General features: G+C 40.5%; 1 protein-coding gene and 1 long non-coding RNA gene across 3 annotated transcripts in view; one reads left to right on the top strand and one right to left on the bottom strand.

Annotated features, from left to right (window-relative positions):
* st6gal2a (ST6 beta-galactosamide alpha-2,6-sialyltranferase 2a) overlaps positions 1-24,718 on the top strand; it is a 78,350-nt gene that overhangs the window by 46,980 nt on the left and 6,652 nt on the right. For both annotated transcript variants that reach the window (XM_081368976.1, XM_081368977.1), the window contains exons 3-5: positions 5,545-5,642; positions 6,807-6,908; positions 9,497-9,671. In XM_081368976.1, the coding sequence (XP_081225102.1) occupies positions 5,545-5,642; positions 6,807-6,908; positions 9,497-9,671 (375 nt within the window). The remainder of the gene's footprint in view (positions 1-5,544; positions 5,643-6,806; positions 6,909-9,496; positions 9,672-24,718) is intronic.
* LOC308692701 lies at positions 22,397-23,525 on the bottom strand. Its single transcript, XR_014030368.1, has 3 exons — positions 23,479-23,525; positions 22,939-22,995; positions 22,397-22,472 (listed from the first exon to the last, which is right to left on the bottom strand). It is a non-coding gene; the product is annotated as an uncharacterized lncRNA (long non-coding RNA).

Raw genomic sequence — 24,718 nt, 5'->3', positions numbered from 1 at the left:
CCTTACATTTTTATCTAGACTCAGGCCAGTTTTGATCAGGTTATACTTCTCCACAGCCTCTTTAGCCTGTAAATTAAATTCAGCTTGTCTTGTCTAAACACTTCCTATCAGCTGTGCCCACCTAGTTTGCCCTCCAAATATATTCAAGGACGAGCCAGAGAGCCAGCAAATCCTCAGCGCAGCCAAGAGCAGATCTGACAGAGCCCCCGATAAGCCTGTCACCGGCTCGTGTTATCTAAACCTTATTTTCCTGAACATTGATCTATACGTTCAAAAAAATAATAATATCTGCCAATTTCCTCATAACGTTTTGTTTGAGAAATGCTGGTCTGTTATTAACACTATAGTTTGTAGTTTAACACTTGGTTATTTGCAGTTATTAGCATTGATAATTCCGCTTTGATCAACATTACCAACATTAGCATTTCATGCTTAATTTGTATTTCCTGTCTTCCTTTATTTTATTTATGCTGTCATCCATTGCTAATTCATTGTTGTAAGTGTCTAATTATTCCTATATATGTTATTTGGTTGTTCTTTCAGCAAAAAAAAAAAAAAAAATGCAAGCGGAAGGAAAAAATATATTTTTTTTTTTTCATTTTATTAAAAATTACAAGGAAACATGGATTTTTTGAAAAAAACAATGACGTGCACAGATAAATAATCTATAATACTGCAATATTGCATAAAAAAAGAAGAATAGTCCATTTTGATTTCATAGTAACTTTAACGTTTGGAAATGAAGAAATGAAAACAGACATAATATAGAATTAGTACTGTAATTGTACAGTTGTACTGTAAATTAAAATTATTTGTCTTATTACAGTACAATATTAAAATAGTGATATTTCTTAATATGAATATACCTACAAGCTTTTCTAGTATCCTGCTACATTGCATTTCCTTTGAGTGTGGATTATTTAAATAGTATATCAAACTGACTTTTAGTGTTCAAAAACATGTTCCTGTAAAAGCAGCAGCAGTACCTTAGCCTCTTGTTCCATTTTCATGTTGTATCATCTAGTTCAGGTACATCTGCCCCCAAAATGCATGGGAAGTATTGTGATTGTAATGAAGAGACCACCTGACCGACATGCAAAGTTGGAGCTATCAAAGGTTTGGTTAAATGAGACCACTAGAAGAACCCTAGTGTGTTGCTGCCACCTAGTGGTAGTGCAGTGTCTGTCCAACACCACACACGCACACACACACACATATAGTTTGTAATGTGACAGACTAATGTTGAATTTTCAGACAGATTTCTTTTCTTTTATCATTGTATCTTTTCGTGTCCTGTGTCTATATAATTTCTCAGCATTTCAGCGTTTCATGGCCATATGTGGTCCTTTTTTTCTCTCCTGATGTGACATCCTCTCAGGAGATTGATGTTTCTGTCAAAGTAGTGGGGACATGCTCAATGTCAAGCTCAAATTTACTGCTTTGAAAATATTGCTAGTTGATGAAGGCCAATAAACGGCATGTCAACTGAACTGAGAGATGGATGAGAGGGTGAGGGGCTTCCTTCATAAATGCAGTCATTGTCACGTCACATCCGGTGGAAAAGACCATTCATCATTCAGTCTATTTTCTCTCTCTGTCTGCTTTGGATTTAGATGTACAAATGTGTTTTGTGTGAACGTTATATTGCAGTAAACCGTTCATCCACTAGATAGCACTGTTGTTTTAGACTACAGCATTGGCTCTGCATTGACTTTTGTATTCAGAAAATGATCCACAGCAATGTTGTGTAATGGGTAAAGGACATTACATTTCCATTTATCAATGCTTTAAACATGGAATTGTATATCTTTAAGTATGTTATTATCGTTCATATTTGACAACATCCTGAATTTAAATCATTTAGTTATTTAAGTAAATGTATTAAGCAATCAGTTAATGATAGTTAATCAATCAATGACAATTAATTTTAATTATTATTTTTTTTTTTTATTGAAATATTATTTGATAGTAATATTAATTCAAGTTGTTGTTGTTGTTAAGGAGTCTATTACACCCTTTAAATCTATTAAACCTTCTTTTGGCGTAAATCGATGCGTGTGGCCGTCTGCTGGAAGCTAGTTATTTTAGTCGATTTAGTTTTAAATATGTATATTTTTCTTACACGAACGCAACGCTTTACTTCAGAAGGCCTGTAAATTCATGGCATGGTATAAACAAGGGGTGAGAGATGGTTGGGAGTTTAAAACCTGCAGAATTTTAGGAACAAGGGTTGCCTTGCCTTCCTCGTTTGTGTCCTAAAGCCTGGACAGCACAGGCGTCGTCCTGAGCAGAGCCACTATTAAACAGAACACGGGACATGTGAAGGGTCTTGTAAAATCCTGCCAGCCAACCTCAGCATTTGCTGTTCGCCTATAGTGGAAAGAGCCCTAACAAAGTCAGATCATTTTTTGAACAGACTTTAACTATGCGCTCCAAAGCATTTCTATTTTGAAGGCTGATAGAATGAAACCCACAAACGATAGAGAGTGTTGACACTTTCAACAAAGGAATAATAGAACATATTGAGAGTTCTTACTAACCCCAGAGGAATTGAGCTTCCTTAAGAGGTACTGCCGCTGTTGGCATTTCCGAAGTATCTCATCTGTGTTGGAAGTAAATTTCAGCAGATTGTTGGAAATTGTGCCCAGGAACTTCTACTCCTCAGCAATCTCTTTGGGCTTTAATAATTATAGTAGTGACTGCCATAGCCGTTTGCCTCTGCTTATCTGTACCGTCTCTTAAGTCTTGTTTACATTTAGTTCCGAACAGGAGTTGTCACACCACTCAACATATTTCTGAAGAGCTGAGTCGTGATGCTGTGAAGGGCCAGAGCAGACTTTGAAATCAGCAAACTTGACTAGATGATAGTTGGAATGAGTGAACCTGCAATCATCATCCGTATACAGAATAAAGAGCAGAACAGCCTTGTGGAGAACCATTTGAAGAGTTGGAAACGTCTTGAAAAAATATATATATATATTTTTCCACAAATTTTGTATGTATGTAAATTGTATAATATCCAAGGTACACATTTCTAGTAAGTTTGCAGTTAATTATCAGATTGTATTTTCAGAAAGTTCTGGAACATTTTCCTCTCACCAAATTTGTCACTACCGAAACACAATAATGAATAATTTGATAAGAAGTCTTATATTGACTTTTTAACATTTTGTTTGCATCTACCTTTTAAATATATTTTTTGCTATTTTTTTTTACAGAGTTTTCACAGGTAAATCAATAACAATTACAATTTGAACAATATTTCAAGTGTAATTTATAAGATTTGTTGTATTTTTAATCCAATCTTTCTTTGTAAAAGGCATTAAGTTAATCATACTGATTTCAAAGTTAAGGATTCATTAGTTTGAATATACATTGAACCAAACACTATAATAACATATTAGCTGATAATTAAATATACTTTATTCTGGACAAAACATGCATGTTTCTGTCGTGACGGCACATTTTTGGTAGTGACAGTAATGTTTTGGTAGGGACCACATCACATTACATAATTTTAACTTGCATACTAAAACACTACTGAAAGATACTAATGATTTGCACAACTGTACTAAAATGTGGTTTATTTCCCCCAAATAAATGATTATGTGTTTCCCTTTGTCACTACCAAACAATGATGACATGTTTCGGTCATGACTTTTTCAATAGTGACAATTTTAGATAGTTTTGAGCCTAACTCAAAGATGTTAATCAGCACATGGTTAACTAGCACAGTTCTAAACAGTTGTACACACAAAAACTAAATTTTATCGAATAACGCTAAAAAAAAAACATGTCACAACCAAAACTTAACCACATGTTTCGGTTGTGACTGTTTCGGTAGTGACAATTTTAGATACTTTTGAGCCTAGTTCAAAGATGATAACCAGCACATGGTTATCTAGCAAAGTTCTGTAGTTAACAGTTAACATAAAAACAAAATTTTAAGGAATAACATCCAAATTTTGCACCCAGCCAAAAACAAAACACCCAGCCCAAAAAAAAAAAAAAAAAATATATATATATATATATATATAATTTTTTTTTTTTTTTTATTAACTTCACTTTTTAAAAGAAATCAAAAGGATATTTTTACAAACAACAATGGAATTAAAAAAACAAAACAAAAAAACATTTCAATATCATTTTCACAAGTTGAAATTGAGGGGTTGGGGTTCGGGTCAGCCACCTCCTAATTGAAAGTACCCAATAAATTATGATTTTATATATATTAAGCTTACTAATATTTTAAATATTATTGTGGGATAGCTAGCAATAGATAACAGAATGTTATTTGTAAACATCCAAAATTTGAATACTTAAATGCTTTGTAAATGTGTTTTTTGGTTGTAGGTTGAATTGGTTGTACCAATTCTGTAGAATGGCCCATATAGGAGGTCAGAAAACACTCTCTGAGACCTATTGGTTAGAAAGTCAAATATCCAAAAAATCAGCTGGTTCTCCAAATGAAAATGAGTTTTTCAGCAATAATATGTGGCTGTAGTGTGTCAAATGCAGAAGAAAAAATCAGCAAATAAAAGTCTGTTAAAAGACTTGAGATGCTCATGAACAATGTCTGTGATAAACACCTTTGCTTCATCGACCCCTTTGCCTGTGCGATATGCAAACTGAAGTGGGTCAACTGGTTAAATTAAGTTTATTTGTATTCATTTGTATTATATTTTTGTATTTATTTAGATATTTTTATTTAATTAAATATTTTATTTAGAATCAAACCTTTATTTAACTGTTTAAAATTATTATTATTTTTAATTATATTTCATTCTTTGTTGGCATTTATCACCATCCAATTAACAAATCAAGTTTTTGCAGCTGGGAAGTTTTCATCGTTATCAGATCTACATATGTTGTGCTTTTACACAAGAAAAGTTTCGTTTTTGCAGAGATGAGATTTTCATGAAAATGATAATTGTCTTATTGTCATTTCGTTCCAAACACCATTGATTCTAACCTGTCTCATAACCGAATGTGATGCACCAAGTTTGAATAGGTGGAGACCCGAATGACATTGGTAACCACAATGGAGGGCAGTTCTCATATTTTTGAGTGAACTTAACATGACCTTTTGAAGTCACTCAATCACACGGCAGATTAAATGGAAGATTTCCAATCAATAAAGAGCTCCCAGAGGTGAACCCAGTAATAAATGGCTTTGTGCTGTTAAACAAGCTGCTTGCACAGTTCCTAACAACAGATTACAGGCTTGAGCAGTGTGAGGAACATGTTTACCAGCGCTGCACCCTCACATTTCCACCAATGCACTCTTGTACATTGTGTTCTCTGTGTTTACTGATTTTTTTTGTTTTTTTTTTTTTTGCCTAAAGCCTTTTATTCAGAAAGAATCTGACTTGTTTTCTTTTTTTTCACGTTGTTAGTGGCTTCTCTTTTTCTCTTAGGACATGTTGGTTTTGTTATCTGGAGATGTGCAGGAGTGAAATGCCTTTGCTGTTCATTCATTGTTCTTTTAAACATGACTCAGTTTGAGGCACCATGTAATTAAAGCCCCAATTTTTGTAACTCCAGACTCCCATGATGCAGTGCTGCGGTTTAATACAGCTCCTACCAAGGGTTATGAAAGAGACGTTGGGAATAAAACCACCGTACGCATCATCAACTCTCAGGTGAGCAACGTTTGATGTTTTCAGCATCCATTAGTAGTAATGCAACTTTCAGTGAATCAGCCACATAATTGAAGCAGGTCTCATTTGAACACCCTCTGGCTCGTCCTCTGGCTGTGTTTGTTTTCAGTTAGATCTGAGTCATCAGTCCTAGTGGACACGTGCTCACCGGTAAAACCTGAAACCATGCTGCCAGAGAAGTTGTCAAATATGCTGGGTCCTTTGTCACGGTTCATGAATGAACAGATCAATGGGAACAAGATGGGAGCTGCAAAGTAGTGTTTTAAACGTTCACTCACTGGCTCACCCGTGTGCCATTTGTCTCCCACAGAACAAAGTCAGTCATACAAGTTTGAAAAGACCATGAGCTGTCAGGCTCTGAATGGAACAAAAAAAAATGCCCAAAAAGGCTTTATAAAAGTGGTTAAAATGGTTTACGCACTCTATTGCAAGTCCTCTAAAGTCAGCTTTTGTGGGGAACAGACTGAATTTAGGGCATTATTTTTGTAATAATCTTTCCCTGCCCCATAGTTATCAAATATTCACATGTCTACGTATTGAAAATGTACAGCAAACCACCGTTCAAAAGTTTGGGGTTAGTAATCATCATTATTATTATTATTATTATTATTATTATTATTAAAAAGTATCTTACGCTCATCAAGGGTACATTTATTTGATCAAAAATACAGTAAAACAGCAATATTGTGAAATATTACAAATTAAAATAACATTTGATGCTCAGAAAACTTTCTTATAAATGTTGAAAAGATTTAATGCTTTTTTTAGGAGTCTATGAGCATTTGTTTGATTTGACATTATAAATGTATTTCCTGTCACTTTTGATTAATTTAATGCATCCTTGCTGAAGAAAATTATCAATTTCGTTTAAAGAAATAAAAACGTACCCTAAACTTTTGAATGCTTGTGTTATATTAAACATCAAATGTTTTAACTAACTGCATTATGTGCAGCATGTTCACTTTCAATGCAGACTGATGAATTTCTCTTCGCTGGAAACATTATCACATTGCACATGGTTAAGTTAAAAGTATGTGATGCTGTTGTGTTTTCTGACTAATCAACAAGTTAATTGGGCCTTAATTCTGTCTCTCTTCCTCCTTTTGTTTGTCTTTTTGTGTAACATGTTGTCTGTTTTGCTTGCAGATTCTGGCGAATCCTAAGCACCAGTTTAACACAAGCTCATTGTACAAGAATGTAACGCTGGTAGCGTGGGATCCTGCTCCATACACCCTCAACCTGCACAAAGTGAGTACTGGCTGTTTTGTTCATTAGTTATAAACAAGATTTTAAAGGGAACCTATTGTACTTTTGTCACAATTTTTATTTATTTTTTGATGAAAAATCACTCCAAAGGCTTATTCTTTATATCAGTAATCAAGGTTTCTGAACTCAAACACCTCGATTTGTGGTCTTGATTTTTCTTCCGTGAACGTACATGTCACAATAATCCTCATTTAAAATGTAATAATAATTTACTAATGTATGTTTTTCTAAAGATTTTAGAAGTTTTTTTTTTTTTTTTTTTTATCTAAAACAGTTTAGTGGCAAATTGAGTGATAATGTCAATTTATAATGTTATGCTTTTGAGTTGTAGCATTTTTGTAATACAGCTATGCCATAATTATTCGATCCCTATTAAACGCTATTGTTTTTAAGTCACTTATTTGTATGGTAAAAAAGTGTGTTAAAACACAATTAAGCCTTTGGAAGCTCTATAACAAAATTGAATTAGCTTTTGCTGTTACACTTGCATACATTTAACCCATGCATGTGCTAAATTTGAGAAGCCAAAAGAGCTCTCAAAAAATGCATAGAAAACTAATTGTTTTATTACATTTAGAAAGTCTGTGGCTATAAGAAACTTTACAAAACACTAAAAGTTTCTAGAGACACGGCTGGCAGCCTTATTCATACGTTTAACATTTGTTGTGCCAGAAAACCTTTGAGGGTGTTGAATGGATGGAGGAGAAAAAAAAAAAAAAAACATTTCAATGCAGAGTATAAAAACACTGGACAAGCATGGCTCTTGACCAAGAAGAACATTAAAGCAAACATTAAAACAACTTGAATATGATCAAATCCATTCAAACAGACCTGTGGAGTTCTGAAAGAATGATTTATGGAGTGATTTGACCAAACTGGAACTGTTTGGACATATTTATCAGCGGTATGTCTTGTGCAAAAAGGACAAAGCTTATGAGCAGAAGAACAGCAACATGTAGGTGGTCTAGTCTTGGGGGAGGGGGTGCTTTACTGTATGAAGGACAGCATGAATTCATTAAAGTTTCAAGCCATTTTGGTAAAGATTGTGATGTTTGGTGCAGAGACTGAAGCTTGATGGACTTTCCTGCTGGAACTTAAGCTTGGTTAAGAGATCAGTCATAGAATGTTCTTTAGTGGCCTGTACATTCTTTAGATTTAAAATATTTTGAAAATATATATATCATTGAAAATATTTGGTGAAATTTAATGCAGTGGTAACATGTAAACCAAAGATTATCATGGAAGCTCTGGAAGCTTCTTAAAGTGGTACAGATTTCTCCGCTCTACTGTAATTTGAAAGTGATTGCAGTACCAGTTTTGGCCACAATCTTACATGTGGCTCCTTTAAGTTTGTTTGTCCTTTTACACATTCATATGTGTGTATTATTAGTGGCTTGTACGATTTTAGATACAAATGTGTATGATCTCACATAATTATCAGGACATAAATAAGCCTAGAGGTTGTAAATAGTGTAAACTAGCACAATTTGCAAACTATTATGATAAATTGCAATAATCATGTCTAATGAGATCATAAGGTAAGTTGTACTTGATATTATAGCAGTAAAATTGACTTAAAATATACTTGTGCAAATTGTTACGAGGATTTTAAGTAAATCTTACAAGTAGTTTTTTTCAGTGTGCAATAATTATAATAGTAATTTACCCAACTATACTTTGTTTTTAATCTCCCTTTATTAACCAATGCATTTGCTGCGTACCTTCGATTATCAACTTCAACAAACTAATATGCTAAAATGACATTGCATATACATTACATTTGTTTATTTTATTTTTTTATTATTATTGTTGCTGAAACATGTTGAACTTTCTTCTCCTGCATTCTATTTTTCTTCAATCCAGAATGGCTGAACCGCTTAAAGTTTTATTTATTTATTTTTTAATTAATGTGCACTCTTCTGTACTTTTTATTTTGCAATTCCTTCAGCCTGAGGCTCATTCATTTCAATTGTGCTATGAAATGGCCTTTACACAATAGAAAATAGATTTTTTTTTTTTATATAAAAAACAAACAAACAAGCAAGCCCACCCAGGTGAGAAAAAGTAACATAACACATTACTTTAAATAAAAAGTAACTAAATGTCACAAATACTTACTTTTTTAGGGAGTAACACAATATTGTAATGCATTACTTTTAAAAGTAACTTTTCCCAACAGTGGCCACGCTTTCTAAACTGTTGGAATGTAACAGAAGTAGCAACAGATCTTTTCTTCAGTATCGTGACGCATCTGAATGAACCAAATTATGAGAAGGGGGAAAAAAAAGTATGGCTGGGACTTGGTTTATACACCTGTTGTTGATTGGATTGAGGAAAAACTGAATTGTAACAGAGGATAGGTTTAAGCAGAATAAATGATTGGAGAAGTCTGGCATACATGAGCAAAAAGTCTGTCATTTCTCCAGTTATGACATTTTAATGAAACAGTACAAGGTCAATAAAAAAAAAAAGCATACATGTATGATTCATTCACAAAAAGATGCATTTAGAAAATGAATAACGCAAGGCATTAACATTTAATTTTTTGTATCAACTGTTTTGTTTTGTAGTGGTACTCAAATCCAGACTACAACCTGTTCACACCATACATGGAGCACAGGATGCACTTCCCCGCTCAGCCTTTCTACATCCTGCACCCAAAATACATCTGGCAGTTATGGGATGTGATTCAGGGGAACAATCTGGAGAACATTCAGCCCAACCCACCCTCCTCAGGGTTCATAGGTAAGACCCGCACATGCGCACTCACACATGCCCATATTCTGTGCTACCGTTTCAAAACTCCAAGAGTGGAATTTGTAAAATTGCAGAAATAACACTTTTTAAACCACGTTCACAGTCCCAACCCAAACTCTTTCCAGTATTTGAGGTGAAACTCCCATTTAAATCCCAGTCGGACAGCTCAAACAAACTGATTGCATGTTATTTTGGTGCCACAGAAATTGCACACTTCACCTTTACTTTACACTTTGTCCCCAAATGCACATCTTGTTACCGTCTCCCAAGAAAGAGGCTGTGTTTTTAGAAATCTGTGCTTGAAGATGTTTTATTTGCCTCTCAACTGTCATGTTTCCATCATCAAGTGAGTACTACCTTAAATGCTAATAGTGACTCTTCAACAAAGCAGCTAGGTTACAACGAGAAGCCACAATCAAAAGCATTCACTTCACTTCTCTAATCACGTTTTTGCCCTTTTGGTTTTGAATCTAAAATATAATGCTCACAGAATGGTACTTGCGCATGCCTGTTGTCAGGCATATGATCAGCGAAGCACAAAGAAGGCCATCCAAATTTTAGACAACAGTAAAATGACAATACTAATATTTATGGCTGTCTTAATTATTGTTGTAGAAAACCGCAGGGAGACCTTAAAGCTTCTATTTGGTTGACAACAGATTTATTAACTACTCTCATTACGAAATTTGGTAAATGGTTTGCACATGTTGAGTTTTCAAATACACAGCGCTTGAAGAGATATGTTTCTGTGGAGCATTTTTTACTGAGAAACCAAGATTCTGAAAACACTGGATCATGAGCTCCTCGCGTGTAAAAACAGTGGTGTGCTTCACTTTGAAATATCCAGCTTGTCATACTATATAGTTATATAATTAAATCTCAGTCTTTTTGAGTAGTTAATTGCGCCAAACTCTGAGTAACACTAGTTCATACTAACTGGTTTTTACTCCCATTTAGCACTTGGCAGGTGTTAATCTGAGCCCTGGCTGAAATGATGAGGTTGTCCTGCACACAGCCGATTGCTCTTTTAGTGCTGTCGGCAGCAATCATAAATACGGAAAAATCACATCCTTGGTTGTGAATGCATTGCAACATGAGCTGCTTGCTGAAGGCAATTATGCAGAGGTGTGCATCAATGAGTAATGCGCTCTAATAAAACGTACACAAGCAGAGGAGTGCAGTGGTAAAGGACTAATCGCCTGTGCACATTTATATTCAAACGCTCATACTTTTGGACTGAACACGTAATGCGCATGTGCACGATGTCTGCGTTTTCGCGGGTTTGTGTTTTTAAGGTTTGCGCAAAGATAACGGATAATGCACCTTCGAACCGATTTCAGGGAGTGTGTTCTCGAGACACCAGGCACTGTTTTGTACGGATGGGCGACCGCAGCGCGGTGTGCGGTGTTGTGTTAGCGGCCCTTAAGTTAATAACTAATGATCTTCGCTACGGAAGTGAATCAATCAATCAAAACTAACTTTAGCTGGGCAATAACTTTATCCTGGAGCTGTTGTAAAGCCTAAACAATCTGTTAGAGTAATTTCCTATTATCTCTGTAAAGCTGCTTTGAAACAATCCATATTGTTAAAAGCGCTTTATAAATGAAGGTGACTTGACTTGACTTGACTTTAAAATGAGGCAAAGTCCTCAGTATATTTCTTTGTAGATTTATCAAATGTTAATTCATGTCCCTGTTAAAATTAATGTTGTCAAATTTCCCTGGTTAAACAAACATTACATAAAGACCAAATACAATTCTATTTTGTATTTTTACACCAATTATACTTTATTAAAACCAAGTTTGGTTAGTGTTTTTGCACATTTTTACATTTATTCCAAAATAATAAAGCCAGTGACAATTTAAACAATATATTTTATTTGTGAACTGTTGTTGATCTGTTCTGTGATCTTTTTAATAGTCAACTTATTTTCATCAGTCATCAAGCTCTGTAAACACTGGTCACAGACACGAAAATGTAGTCTACCTTTTATTTCATCAAGGTCAATGCTCACAAAAAAGGTCAAAGACCACTTCAAAGCAGTGATATCTAATTGGGTGATTTGTTTACTTACTTTTTAATTAGTTCTCCCATTCAACCTTGTGCAATTTATATCACGATATGTTCAAAATAATACCAGTTTCACGGTATATGACGGTATTTTTTTTTTTTTTTTTTTTTTTTTTTTTACGCATGACTGGGTGTTAACCACATTTTCTACTGATTGAGAGAGAAAAAAAATGTAGTAGATTGACTTAGAATGCCCTATTTTACTGTCATGAGTGAATATTGTAGAAAAATTTGCAAGGCTCCACAAAATTATCCTGTTTACAAAGAAGTGCCAGCAGGAGGCACTTTAGGAGTGGCAGAAACGACTGTAACCTCTGTTCCCTTTTGAAAGGGAACTCACACTGGTTAGATGACGCTATGGGGGAACGCCCTCCACGTGAACCGGTGTCTGAAAAGCTATCCAATCACGGCAATCTATATTGTCCAGCGACGTCACTCGGAGGCTCGCGAGTATGAGCTGCCGGATGATGATGTGTTGTCACTAACATCTGATCTGACAGCGAGTGCTCTGCTGGACAGCCCAAGAAAGCAGGAGATGACTGATGAGAGTGAAGAGGATTTACAACCCAAACCCTCACCGCAATCCTGTCCTGCGTATGATGAGTTGTGAGTGTTATGAAACGCACACTCAGCGAGGCTTTGCTGCCGTAGGAGCGCATGAAGGAAGTGACCGCTCATGGCAGACTTTACGAATGTTTCTTTCCAGCCATAACGCTCCAGCTCCCTTGAGCCTTCCATTCCTGCCCGATCTACACAATGAGATAAAAAAGGCATGGAAGAACCCGTGTTCAGTGCACATCCATCGCCATCAGCGAGCAAACTACGCTGATGTTGAGGGGATGCATGAACACGGGTATGTGTCGATGCCTCAATTGACGAACTATCTCGCGGTTGTAGAGGCATCGACACTAAGTGCTCTAGCCCTGCCTTTTAAACAAACATCACGCTTAAATGGCAGGACATACACGATGGTGGGTCTGGCTAGTGATGCCTTGCACACAATGGCTGTGCTGCAAGCACACCATGCTGATCTGCTGTAAGATTTGGACTAAGATCAGGGTCTTTCCCCTGACGCAGTGGACGAGCTGCGCTGCGCTACAGATTAGCTCTCCAGGCCACCAAACAAACAGCCGCCACGATCGGACGAACTTGATGGTGGCGATGGTGGCCAGGGATAGGCATCTGTGGTTGAACTTGGATGACATTGGGGAGAAAGAAAACTTTTCTTCTCGATGCACCAGTGTCGCCTTCTGAACTTTTCAGCTCCTTCGTTGAGGCAAAAAAAATCACCTCTGTGATGGGAAAGTTCAGAGAGGCGAAGGCGCGCTCAGCCGCATTAAATCTTACATAATACTGCGGTCCGAATCTGCACACTTCCTCACCCCAGGCGCTTCTTGCATCAGCCCTGAGGCTGGACCTGTGATGAGTCATTCCTTCATTTGGAACCCTCCTGTAGGTCTGGCGTCGGGTTTGGTAGAAAGTGTGTTCTTTCAAGCTCTTTATGGTGATAGGCAGGGTTTAAATTACATTACCGCCTAAGAGAGAGAGAGTGCCCCTCTCCGTCTTCAAACTAATCCAAGCCTTGCTCTCTCTCCTTACGCGCATATTAATTTAAATCAATTGATAAAGGTAAATTGTAAAAGGTCGGAAGACCTAAGTTTCACGTGGAGCATTCGAAGTTTTTTTTTCCTGAATTACTGCTGGGTGTGAATTTTGCTAAAAAAGGCAGGATTTATTGCACAAACCAATTATATCCAACTATAACCAATCATAGAATAGAGGCAACTTTCCCACCACGCAATTGACACAACTTTCTCACCAAACCCACCGCAAGCTTTAGGGTGTCTGTTTAAAGTCAATGGGCTCAGGTGAGGCAAGAGAAACGGTGTCCCACTGTGACTACCTGTGGGTGTCAAGGTTGGACAGTGTTACTGTGTATAAATCACTAGTTCCCTTTCGTCCTGGGAACTCCAACGTGTCGTCGGGGAGTTCCCTGATGAATTGGGATCACGCTTAGGGAGCCAATTGCCTTCGAGAGAATAAAAACAAGCCAATGGAAATTGGCATGCAAGATTTGCATTCCGCGACCCGCCTACTAGCGCGGGTATAAAAGGCGGAAGTAAACATTGCACAATGTCTTTCGCTTCGGAGCCTCCAGTATCTGTGTGAGCTGCCGGGTTTGCCTGAAGAGGAATCTTTGGAGAGAGAGGAAGAAGATTCTCTGTCGCTGGTGTGACGGCGCTTCAAGCGATCACCGCGTCCTGCTGCCGGTCGAGTCCTTTTGAAAAAAAAAGGCCGTTTTCACGGCCGGTATTGGGTGAGTGCAGCACACGGGCTTGCAGTTTCCCCGTTGTGTCTGCCACGGTGGTCCCTCGGCGCTTCTGTGCGTTCTGAGTATTTCTCTCTCTCTCTCTCTCTCTCTCTCTCTCTCTCTCTCTCTATTTTTTTTTAAGTTTTTTAAGGTTTTTTTTAAGTTTATTTTTTTCTGTAAAGAGCAGCACGGGCGTTTCGCGTCCTTTTCAGGATGTCGTTTCACCCGTGTGTTTCTGGATGCGGTTGACTTCTCCCTCAGGAGGATGGTCATAAACACTGCCTCTCGTGTTTGGGCTTAGGGCACGCTGAGGCAGCGTTTGTGAATGAGTTATGTTCTCATTGCGGGAACATGACTCTGGCGATGCTGCGTTCAAGACTGCGAACCCTGAAACATGGGGGAGTCCCTTCAGAGAATCCCCGATCTAGTTCGTCGGCTGGTTCAGTTCGGCAGGCGGCTACTTCGGTGATTCCTGCTGGTGAGCGTATGAGGATTACAGTGGCGAATGCTCCGACTGGTGAAAGTTCCTATCGGGCTTCCCACTCCTCTAGTAGCTCGTTGCCATCGGGTGTCCCGGTGGAGCTTCTGGGGCTGTCTCGTGCGGTCCCGGTTGTTTCCTTCGGGGCGCCGCCTGAGGATCAGATGTCGATCGCGGCATCGGAGGAGGAGCGGTCATCTTCTGGTGATGACTCAGCGGGTCTACCCCCTTCGGGGGTGGTGGCTGCGGCTGAGCCAGATCCAGAAATGGCCGCTATGCTCGAAAGGGCGGCCGTGAATGTCGGGCTTGTGTGGAACCCTCCACCGGGTCCCGAACATTCGCGGCTGGATGATTGGTGTCTCGGAGGGGGTCGTGCTGTTGCCCCGCGGTCCGCTCCAGTACCATTCTTCCCCGAAGTGCATGAGGAGTTGAGGAAGTCTTGGCTGGCCCCCCTGGTGACCAGGCGTAGACAACCTCGCTCCTCCTTCCTCACCACCCTTGACGGCGGGGCGGCGCACAGGTACGAGGGAATCCCCCCAGTGGAGCGGTCGGTTGCGATGCAGCTGTGTCCTAAGACCGCTTCCGCTTGGCGGGGTGCCCCTTCACTCCCCTCCCGCGCCTGTAAGTTTTCCTCTGGTCTGACCAGGGATGCTTACATGGCGTGTGGAGACGCCGCCTCCGCCCTGCATGCCATGGCGTTGCTGCAAGTCCATCAAGCTAAAGCACTCCATGACTTGCAGGCGGGTGGTCCCGACCCAGCTCTGCTGCAGGAGCTGCGTGCGGCGACGGACTTCGCCCTCCGGGCGACGAAAGTCACCGCACGTTCGCTGGGTCGGGCGATGTCCACCTTGGTGGTCCAAGAGCGCCACCTGTGGCTGACCCTTGCGGATATGCACGATTTTGAGAAGAACAAACTTCTCAACTTCCCCATATCCCAAGGCGGCCTCTTCGGCGACGCGGTGGAGAGCTTTGCCCAAGAGTTCTCCACCGCCCAGAAGCAGTCTGAAGCAATACGGCATGTCCTGCACAGGAAACGGGCTGCTGCTGGCCCGCCTACTGTTGCCGTAGAGCCTCCGGCTGCTTCCCGTCGCCGAGGGCGTCCTCCTGCGTCAGCTCCTCCTTCAGGGCAGCAGACCAACCCTGGAGGCCGGAAGTCTGGTCGCAAGAAGACGCCCCAACCCGCTTAGCCGCCCGCAGCCCCTTCCCGTAAAGGGAAGGGCGGGAAGCGTTCCTGAGACGGGCAACCTGAGGGAGGTTCGGGCAGCTGCTCTGTGGGAGGGTGCCTCTGCACACCTCCTTCCCCCGGGGGAGGGCCGGGTGGAGAATCTTGTTTTTCCCTTTCTCGCTGTTCCGCCGCTGACCTCATGGTCAGCGGTACCCAAAGTTTCAATAAAAGAGCAGTTTCTACCTCCTCCTTCAGGTCATCCACGGTCGAGACTGGTGGGCACACAGTCTCCTCCACCCAGGAGGGCCAGAATGGCAGTGGATGCAGCCTTCGAGCGGCATCGCTCCTGTTCCCCTCTTTCCAGTCTGCGGATAGCAGCGTTGCAGCCTCCGGTGCGTCGCTCCTGTCTGCGGTTGGGCCCGGAGGCGCAGAGACCAGTTTACGAGGAGGCAGGGCCTCGTTCCTCGTCTCTTCCCCTCCCCTCGCCATTGGGCAGCCCGCAGCAGAATGTCCACGGGCCTTCTCTGCCGTCTGCCCACCGGGGGAAACAGGTTGGCGTCAAGTTCCTCGCCCAGACCCCGCTCTCGGTCGCTTCAATGCCTCTGGAGCCGGGTCCCTGTCTTCCCCCTCGCTGCCCCTCCGCGGGTACGCCGGTGGCTCGGGTAGGCTCGTTGGCACGGTTTCTGGAGGCCTGGCTAGAGCTCCCAACTCCGTCCCGATGGCTCATCCGTACCATCCGGTTCGGCTATGCAATTCAATTTGCACGCCGGCCTCCCAAGTTCAGGGGTGTCCACTTCACCCGTGTGAGGTCAGTGGATGCCCCTGTCTTGCGGAAAGAGATCGACGTCCTGCTGGCGAAGGACGCGATCGAGCCGGTCCCTCCTGCCGAGATGAGGTCCGGGTTTTACAGCCCATACTTCATTGTACCCAAGAAAGGCGGTGGGTTACGGCCAATCCTGGACCTGCGAGTTTTGAATCGGGCCCTGCACAAACTCCCGTTCAAAATGCTTACGCAGAAGCGCATTTTCGAATGCATCCGTCCCCAGGATTGGTTTGCAGCGATCGACCTGAAGGACGCGTACTTTCATGTCTCGATTCTTCCTCGACACAGACCATTTCTACGGTTTGCGTTCGAGGGTCGAGCGTATCAGTACAAAGTCCTACCCTTCGGGCTGGCCCTGTCGCCTCGTGTCTTCACGAAAGTCGCGTAGGCGGCCATTGTTCCCATGAGAGAACAAGGCGTTCGCATTCTCCACTATCTCGACGACTGGCTTATTCTAGCTCACTCGCGAGATGTGTTGTGCGATCACAGGGACATGGTGCTCCGGCACCTCAGTCGGTTGGGGCTTCAGGTCAACTGGGACAAGAGCAAACTCTGCCCCGTGCAGAGGATCTCTTATCTCGGTATGGAACTGGACTCGGTCGCCCGGACTGCGTGTCTCACAGAGGAGCGCGTCCAGTCAGTGCTCACCTGCCTCAAGTCCTTTCGAGGCAGGACAGCGGTTCCACTGAAACAGTTTCAGAGGCTCCTGGGGCATATGGCAGCCGCAGTAACGCCGCTCGGCCTGTTACATATGAGACCGCTTCAGCGCTGGCTTCACGATCGAGTCCCGAGGTGGGCGTGGCAGAGTGGTACGCTCCGGGTCAAAGTTACCCCGCGCTGCCACCAAACCTTCTTCCCATGGTCGGACCCTGGGTTTCTACGGGCCGGAGTGCCCCTACTCCAGGTTTCCAGGCATGCCGTGGTATTCACGGATGCCTCTGCCATGGGTTGGGGGGCCACGTACAGAGGACATGCAGTCTCGGGTCTGTGGACGGGGCCCCAGCTGCATTGGCACATCAACTGCCTAGAGTTGCAAGCAGTACGTCTAGCTTTGTGTCGCCTCAAGGGGTTTCTCAGACACAAGCATGTACTGGTCCGTACGGACAGCACTGTGACCGTTGCATACATCAACCATCAGGGTGGTCTACGCTCCCGTCGTATGTCGCGACTCGCCTCCCACCTCCTCCTATGGAGTCAGAAGCATCTGAGGTCGCTTCGTGCCGTTCATGTTCCAGGGGAGCTCAACCGTGTGGCAGACGAGCTCTCACGGTTGCCTCCCCTGCCAGGAGAATGGCGACTCCATTCCTTAAGGGTGCTAGGAGGTTAAATCCACCTCGTGTTTTGCACTCTGTACCCTCTTGGGACCTAGCTCTGGTTCTTAGAGCTCTTCAAAGTCCTCCTTTTGAGCCCTTGTCAACAGTTGAGCTGAATATCCTGTCCATTAAGACAGCGCTCCTGTTGGCATTGGCTTCTTTCAAGAGGGTCGGGGATCTGCAGGCTTTTTCGGTCGACGAATCGTGCCTAGAGTTCGGGCCGGGCCTTTCTCATGTTGTATTGAGACCCCGGCTCGGATATGTGCCCAAGGTTCCTACCACTCCCTTCGTGGACCAAGTAGTGAACCTGCAAGCGCTGCCCCAGGAGGAGGCAGACCCAGCCCTAGCTTTTCTCTGTCCCGTCCACGCCCTGCGGGTTTATATTGACAGAACGCAAAGCTTCAGAACCTCAGATCAGCTCTTTGTCTGTTACGGAGGCCAGCAGAAGGGGAAGGCTGTCTCCAAGCAGAGGTTAGCGCACTGGTTAGTGGATGCTATCACCAGAGCATATGAGTCTCTGGGTGAGCCTTGTCCTCCCAGGTTGCGGGCTCACTCTACTAGAGGTGTTGCCGCTTCCTGGGCTTTGGCTCAAGGCGCCTCGCTGACAGACATCTGTAGAGCTGCGGGCTGGGCGACACCGAACACGTTCGCTAGGTTAGCTAGCTCCCGCAACTTATGCAAGAAACTGCTGCAGGGTAGCTTAGTTGGGCGCTGGAAGGGGCCAGCACCATGGCGTTTTACTTGGGATCCCAATTCGTCAGGGAACTCCCCGACGACACGTTGGAGTTCCCAGGACGAAAGGGAACGTCTCGGTTACATATGTAACCCTCGTTCCCTGAGTACAGGGAACGGAGACGTGTCGTCCCGTCGCCATGTTGCTGTGCCTTCGCGGAGGACTGGACACTGTTCGGCTCCTCAGCGAAAAACATTGCGCAATGTTTACTTCCGCCTTTTATACCCGCGCTAGTAGGCGGGTCGCGGAATGCAAATCTTGCATGCCAATGTCCATTTGCTTGTTTTTATTCTCTCGAAGGCAATTGGCTCCCTAAGCGTGATCCCAATTCGTCAGGGAACTCCCCGACGACACGTCTCCGTTCCCTGTACTCAGGGAACGAGGGTTACATATGTAACCGAGTCGTTTTTCTATGTCACACATTGTAATATTTGTGTTGTTTTATTTCTGTAATATCGATTATTTTCTCATCCAATTTTTTTGAGACACTACCTCCTTTGCCTCCTCGGAGGAATCGCCCCTGGTACACAGAAGTCTAAATGGTCATCAGTGGAAAAAGAAAAAAATAGCGCTGAAAATTCGTGGACGGTTATTTTTTTCAGACAGACCTTATATGCATTTGTAGGAGTTTCCCTTTCAGATGCAAAATTTATGGGAGGAGAGTATTTAAATGAATCATGCATGGTGATTTACTAAGGTTTGCGCTCATCAATTTTTCTGGTAATTGCACCATTATTTACTGCCCCAAAAAAAGTCTTAAACCAGATGCTAATTTGCTCTGCTCTTGGTAGATTGTGGTGGTCATTATAGAAATGATCTGTGTCTGTGTTCTTTCATTTGCGTGTCATCAGTAAATCACACAGAACTTTCCACTCCCCTTTGGAATTGCGCTCTCACGCTAATTAGCCCTGTTTCGTAAATCTGGCCCTTAGACTGCATTAATCAGCCAAACCTTGACAAACTGAACTCTTATGTCAAATGAAATCAATTCTGCTCCAAAATTGAGTGAAAACACCCCAATTGTGGAAAGTGACCTATAGCAGATTTCTAGGTCTGACTTCTGCTTTGACAGGAGCTTGTGGGATGTTTGCTCAGTCTGTGTTGGCTAAAACCACAGAGAGAGTAGCAGATGGAGACCTCACGTTTTCATCCAGCAATGGAGCTTTTCAACCTAGAGCTTAGAAGAGTCTGACCCACATTCAGCACCAACAAAATCACTCTGACCATATGTACGATGTTGCAGAATTCATTATAGTGTATTAAAATCATGGAAGGGAAATAGCAACAGATCTTTTCTACTGAATTGTGTTGTACATTCGAGGGTAACGGATTATCGTGAAAAAAAGTAGGGCGGTGACTTGATTCTATCCATTGGATGTTGATTGAATGGAGGCAGTTCTGAATGTTTGCTTGCATTCATTAGTCAGAAAGGGACAGGTTTATACTTTGTCCATCAAGAATTGATTGGATGCTTGTGTTTTGCTATTGTTGTGATATCATGTGAGTGACAGGTTGGTCCCACCCTCACGCCAGAAAACACGTCATCAGAGAAGAGATGTCGCTGTGAGAGGGAGGGGGAACTGTATTGAAAAATAATTGTTCACGGATCAATCATTTATAGTAAATATAGCAATATTCACACACACAAAAAAACAAGGATATGCTGAATTTCCTTTTCATGCCAGCTTTAAATGATGACAAAGAATGATCCAAGCACATCTGTTTAGTCTCAATGCCTTGTGTCTCTGGAAGTCTTGCATCTACAATCATTCACTCTCCTCTCCTCATAAAGCTTGAGCTTGGCTGATAAAATGCAGCATGGCATTGCTTCAGGCTCAGGAATAATCGGCCGTAGCTACAGAACTAAACTCCACTGTGTATGAGGGTCTTTTCCGTAGGTAATCCGCTTGTAGTCTGAAGTCCTGTGTCACTGTTTCAGGGTCCAAAAGGTCAATCACATGACAAAAGCAAATAACAAACGATACAAATATACACTCACAATGTGCTTTAATTCGTGAAAAATCATGATCCTAAACTTTAACTCCTTAGCAAAATCTAAGGCCAGACAGTGATTCATCATTTATGAATTTTTAAAACAGTCATGTTTAGAACACTAAGATTTTTCCTTTTTTTTTTTTTTTTTTTTTTTCATTTTAATTAGAGTTAAACATTTGAGTTTTAGAATCAAACTGCCTTGTGTTGTGACCACTGTGCATGTTTTCTTCATTTTTGGTTGAACAAATCCTGTTTAAATTAAATTTTATTTATTTTTTTCAGTTTCATTTTTATTAGTTTAGCTCCATCATCATTGTGCATCAGACATTTCCACCTTGAGGAGTAAAGGTAATTGTCCTCAGCTCAGAGATTCAATTGTTGCGCAGAAAAATATATAATTATACTGAATGAATGAATGAATGAATGAATGAATGAAAGATTAATTAGAAAACACACATTCTGTGTGTGTGTGTATATGTGTATGTATATATCTTATTATATTGTTGATAATGAATAGACTGAGAAATACTTTAAAAATCAATTAGGGGAAGAGTACACTGTAAAAATAAAAGGTGCCTGGAGGAACCTTTTGGGGTTCTTCACTTTGCCACACCGGCGGAACCGTCTGTAGATCCTCTAGGCACCCTTTAAAAAGGGCCGGTTCTCTGAGGAACCACACAGGTTTCCTGAGGAACTCTTATATTAGGCACTGTGTGGAACCACTTTGGGTGCCTCCAGGAACCAAATTTCATTTTTTTTTTTTATATTTAATTTCATGTTGTTACTATGGTTACCTTTGACTTCTATTATAATAAACAAATTGAACCAAATACAAAATAAGAATTGTTTATTACATATTTGATATTCATTTTTATACATACACTTCCATGCACATGGGGAAAAAAGCTAACTACAGATTAATATCAATGAACACACAAAAAAATAGTATAATACATAAGCAACATGAATAATCAACCATGTATATACAATAGATAAACAAGAAAAGACATCTCAACAAAATGCATGGAAACACATATGTTCCATGAAATAAATCAATGTAAATAAAATTACATTTGAACTAATTAAAAATGTCCATCATACTTAACTTTAAAACATTTGTGTTTCAGTCCGATGGTTAGTCTGACATCACTGTTTCCAAGTCCAAAAGCTCTATCAGATGCCAAAAACAAACAACAGTGCTAATATACACTCATTGTGCTGTAACCTTTATCTCTATACTGAAATCTCTGATGGTTAGTTATTCAGCTATTTTGAATCATAAAATGTTTAAGTCTGGGATGCCGTTAGACTGGAGACTGTAATGTACACTATGGCTTTTGAAAAGCTTAAATGTGTGACTTGAATAAACAGTGTTCATAAATGGTTGTTGAGTATTCTCATGAAACAAGATAGAGGAAGTAGAAGTAGAGGCTTCGACCCGAAACAGAGTTAAGGTGCAGTAAAATGATCTGTTGTTCTGTGAATGTTCACTGGTTAATTCCAGTCATTTCACTAAGAATCCACACGATCAGCAATTTCGTTTGTGGTCAAAAATGTCACTATGGGACCAAGTTGGTGTGAGGTACTTAACGAGTTAGAAAAGTGAAAAGGTACAGCATCGTTTTCCGTTTGTTTTTCTTCTTTTCTGGTGGATGGTCCAGGCACTTCGATGATTTTCAGGTCTACAGGAGGATTTTTATTCTTGTTCAAACTTGTATTTCAGCTTACCGAGATCCCTGCAAAGTACAAAATTTACTGTTAGTAATGTTATTAAAGTGATAGTTGTGAAATTTAAATAATTTCCTCAGCCTTGTGACGTTCCAAACCTGTTTGACTTTCTGTCTGTGGAACCCAAAAGCAGATCTCAGGCATAATGCAACCCCAGTCACCATTCAGTTTCACTGCATGAAACACAAGCAGAAAACAAATGTGTAAATCATTCATGAAACCATTCTTATGTACACTTGTCTAGTTCAATTCAATGCAACAATTTATGTAAAAATGGTTAAGCTCCAAAAATGTCCCAGAAAAGATCCTAAAAATAATCAATGAGTTCACAACTCATGTGTTATGGGTTGTGTTGCAAGTCTTCTGAAGCCTAATTGCTTTTTCCTTTTTTTTATTTATTTTTTTGTCGAAAAAAACTAAACTTGAAATTATAATTCAGAGTTAAAATGTCTATAGCATTTTTTGTGAATCAAACCTGTGATATTATTTTTCTGAGTAACATGAATGAGATTTGAGATCATGAGAAAAGATTTTCAGAGAGTAACTGATTAAAAAACACAAGTACACAGTCAAACAATACAATTGCACACAGAGAAAGTTCATAGTAATAAAGTACAGCATGTGGTGCAGGTAACTTACTGTAATTCAATGTTGCCACTGAAAAGTTCAGATTATTTTAGAAATGTAATGGTTGTTCTGGGGAAACAAAAGAAAAAAGCTGATTATTCACAACATAATATTTATTGACCAGTAAATGGCTTTAAAATGGTATTTGAGAGAATGAGGGCACCTGTAGTAAGTAAAGTTAACGTTAGGCTAAACAAAAACAGAGCAAACTATAACCTGTTTTTGTTATTCATAACAAACGCGAAGAATCAGAGAATTTTCTAAATTAGTTAGGCTATATCAGCAATTTGAAGACACAGTTGTACAAAATATGTTGAATTGAATGACTAAATCAATCTAAGACAATAAGTCAATCATTTCCATTTGTTCATTAGATCAACATAAGTTAGTTAGCATCGCGGCTAAAACCTTCATACCAGATACTGTGCAATAAACGAGTGGTAAACACTGTAAAAACGTAGTGATGTATAATAAATTTAGTTTATATATATGTGTGTTTAAATATATAGTGAGTAGACTCTGTATTTATATTTATTTGGCGAGTTTACAAACCTTGTAATGGAGAGCCGAATAAACGGCGGAAGCTTTGATGAGAGGAGCCGTTAGTTTCCTGATGACGATCAGCTGAGCTTTGTTGCGCGCGAGCAGCGCAAGCATATCTGAAGCGACGACAGCAGAGGAATAGCAGCAGTTTCGTGACTGAATAAAACTTTTCTCCTCCTGCTTCTTCTTCTTCATATAATATTATTATTATTTAGTGTTGTTGTTTAAGGTTTAAATGACTTAATAAAATAGGCCTATACTAAATATATGTAAGCTACCCAAGTGAAAAAGACTAGGTTACTGTTAAATGTATTAAAAATGCATTAAAGTATATTTGTATTGTAGGTCTACTAAAAACACACTCAAGTACATTTTTTATACATTTAATAGTACATCTTTTTCACCTGGGTATGTATACTGAATCAAACTTGCCTATAATAATAATAATAGGATAATAATAATAATAATAATAATAGAATAATAATCTAATTCAGGCCTCACTGAACCATTGGGTTCCTCCAGATGCTGGCTTTAACATAAGAGATCTTCCAGGAACCACTTAAATGTTAAAAGATCTTCCAATAACCCTTCTATCGCATTCAAGTTCCTCTATTTTCCCCTATAAGCACTTCGAGGTCTCATAGTAATGAAAAGGTGACTCCAGAACCTCTGAAGTAAATACAAAGTGCTTAAAGGATCCCATAAGTTCCAGCAAGAACCTCAAAGATTGTCAATGCTCTTCCAGTTACCCTTCTATAGGAAAAAGAGCTTTGAGGCACCAAAATTACATTTTGAAGTTCCTTGAGTATCCAACAGGATACTTGAGGCTCCTTTAGTTTTTACAGTGTAGTGAATGATGCCCCGGGTCGGTAAAGCTCTCAGGTATGCGTTTAAGGGTTAAAGGTGTGCTATAAATGAATGGTGCTCTTAAATGGCTGTTGAGATGGTATTCACTGAATACAAATGAAACTGAGAGGAAGCTTGGACCCAGAAACGGTATTTAATACTTCATTTTGACTTAAGCAGATACCACTGAGTTTGAATGTGGATACATTTGTTTGAAAATTTATATTGTGGCAAGTCTAGCATGGTGCATAGTTTTGTACAGTGGGAAACAAGTTATAATTGGTTCAGAAAGGGTTTAAATAAGGTTTAGAATTCAAACACAACTCACAATCATTTAATAGCTGTTAATACCTCTCTGACAGACAGGTTCTTATAAATCATAAGCCCGGTACACACCAAATCG

This window comes from Scardinius erythrophthalmus (assembly GCF_964197995.2).
Source record: "Scardinius erythrophthalmus genome assembly, chromosome: 6".
NCBI lineage: Eukaryota > Metazoa > Chordata > Actinopteri > Cypriniformes > Leuciscidae > Scardinius > Scardinius erythrophthalmus.
The sequence above is the reverse complement of the archived record's forward strand: the minus strand, read 5'-3'. Positions and strand labels throughout refer to the sequence as shown.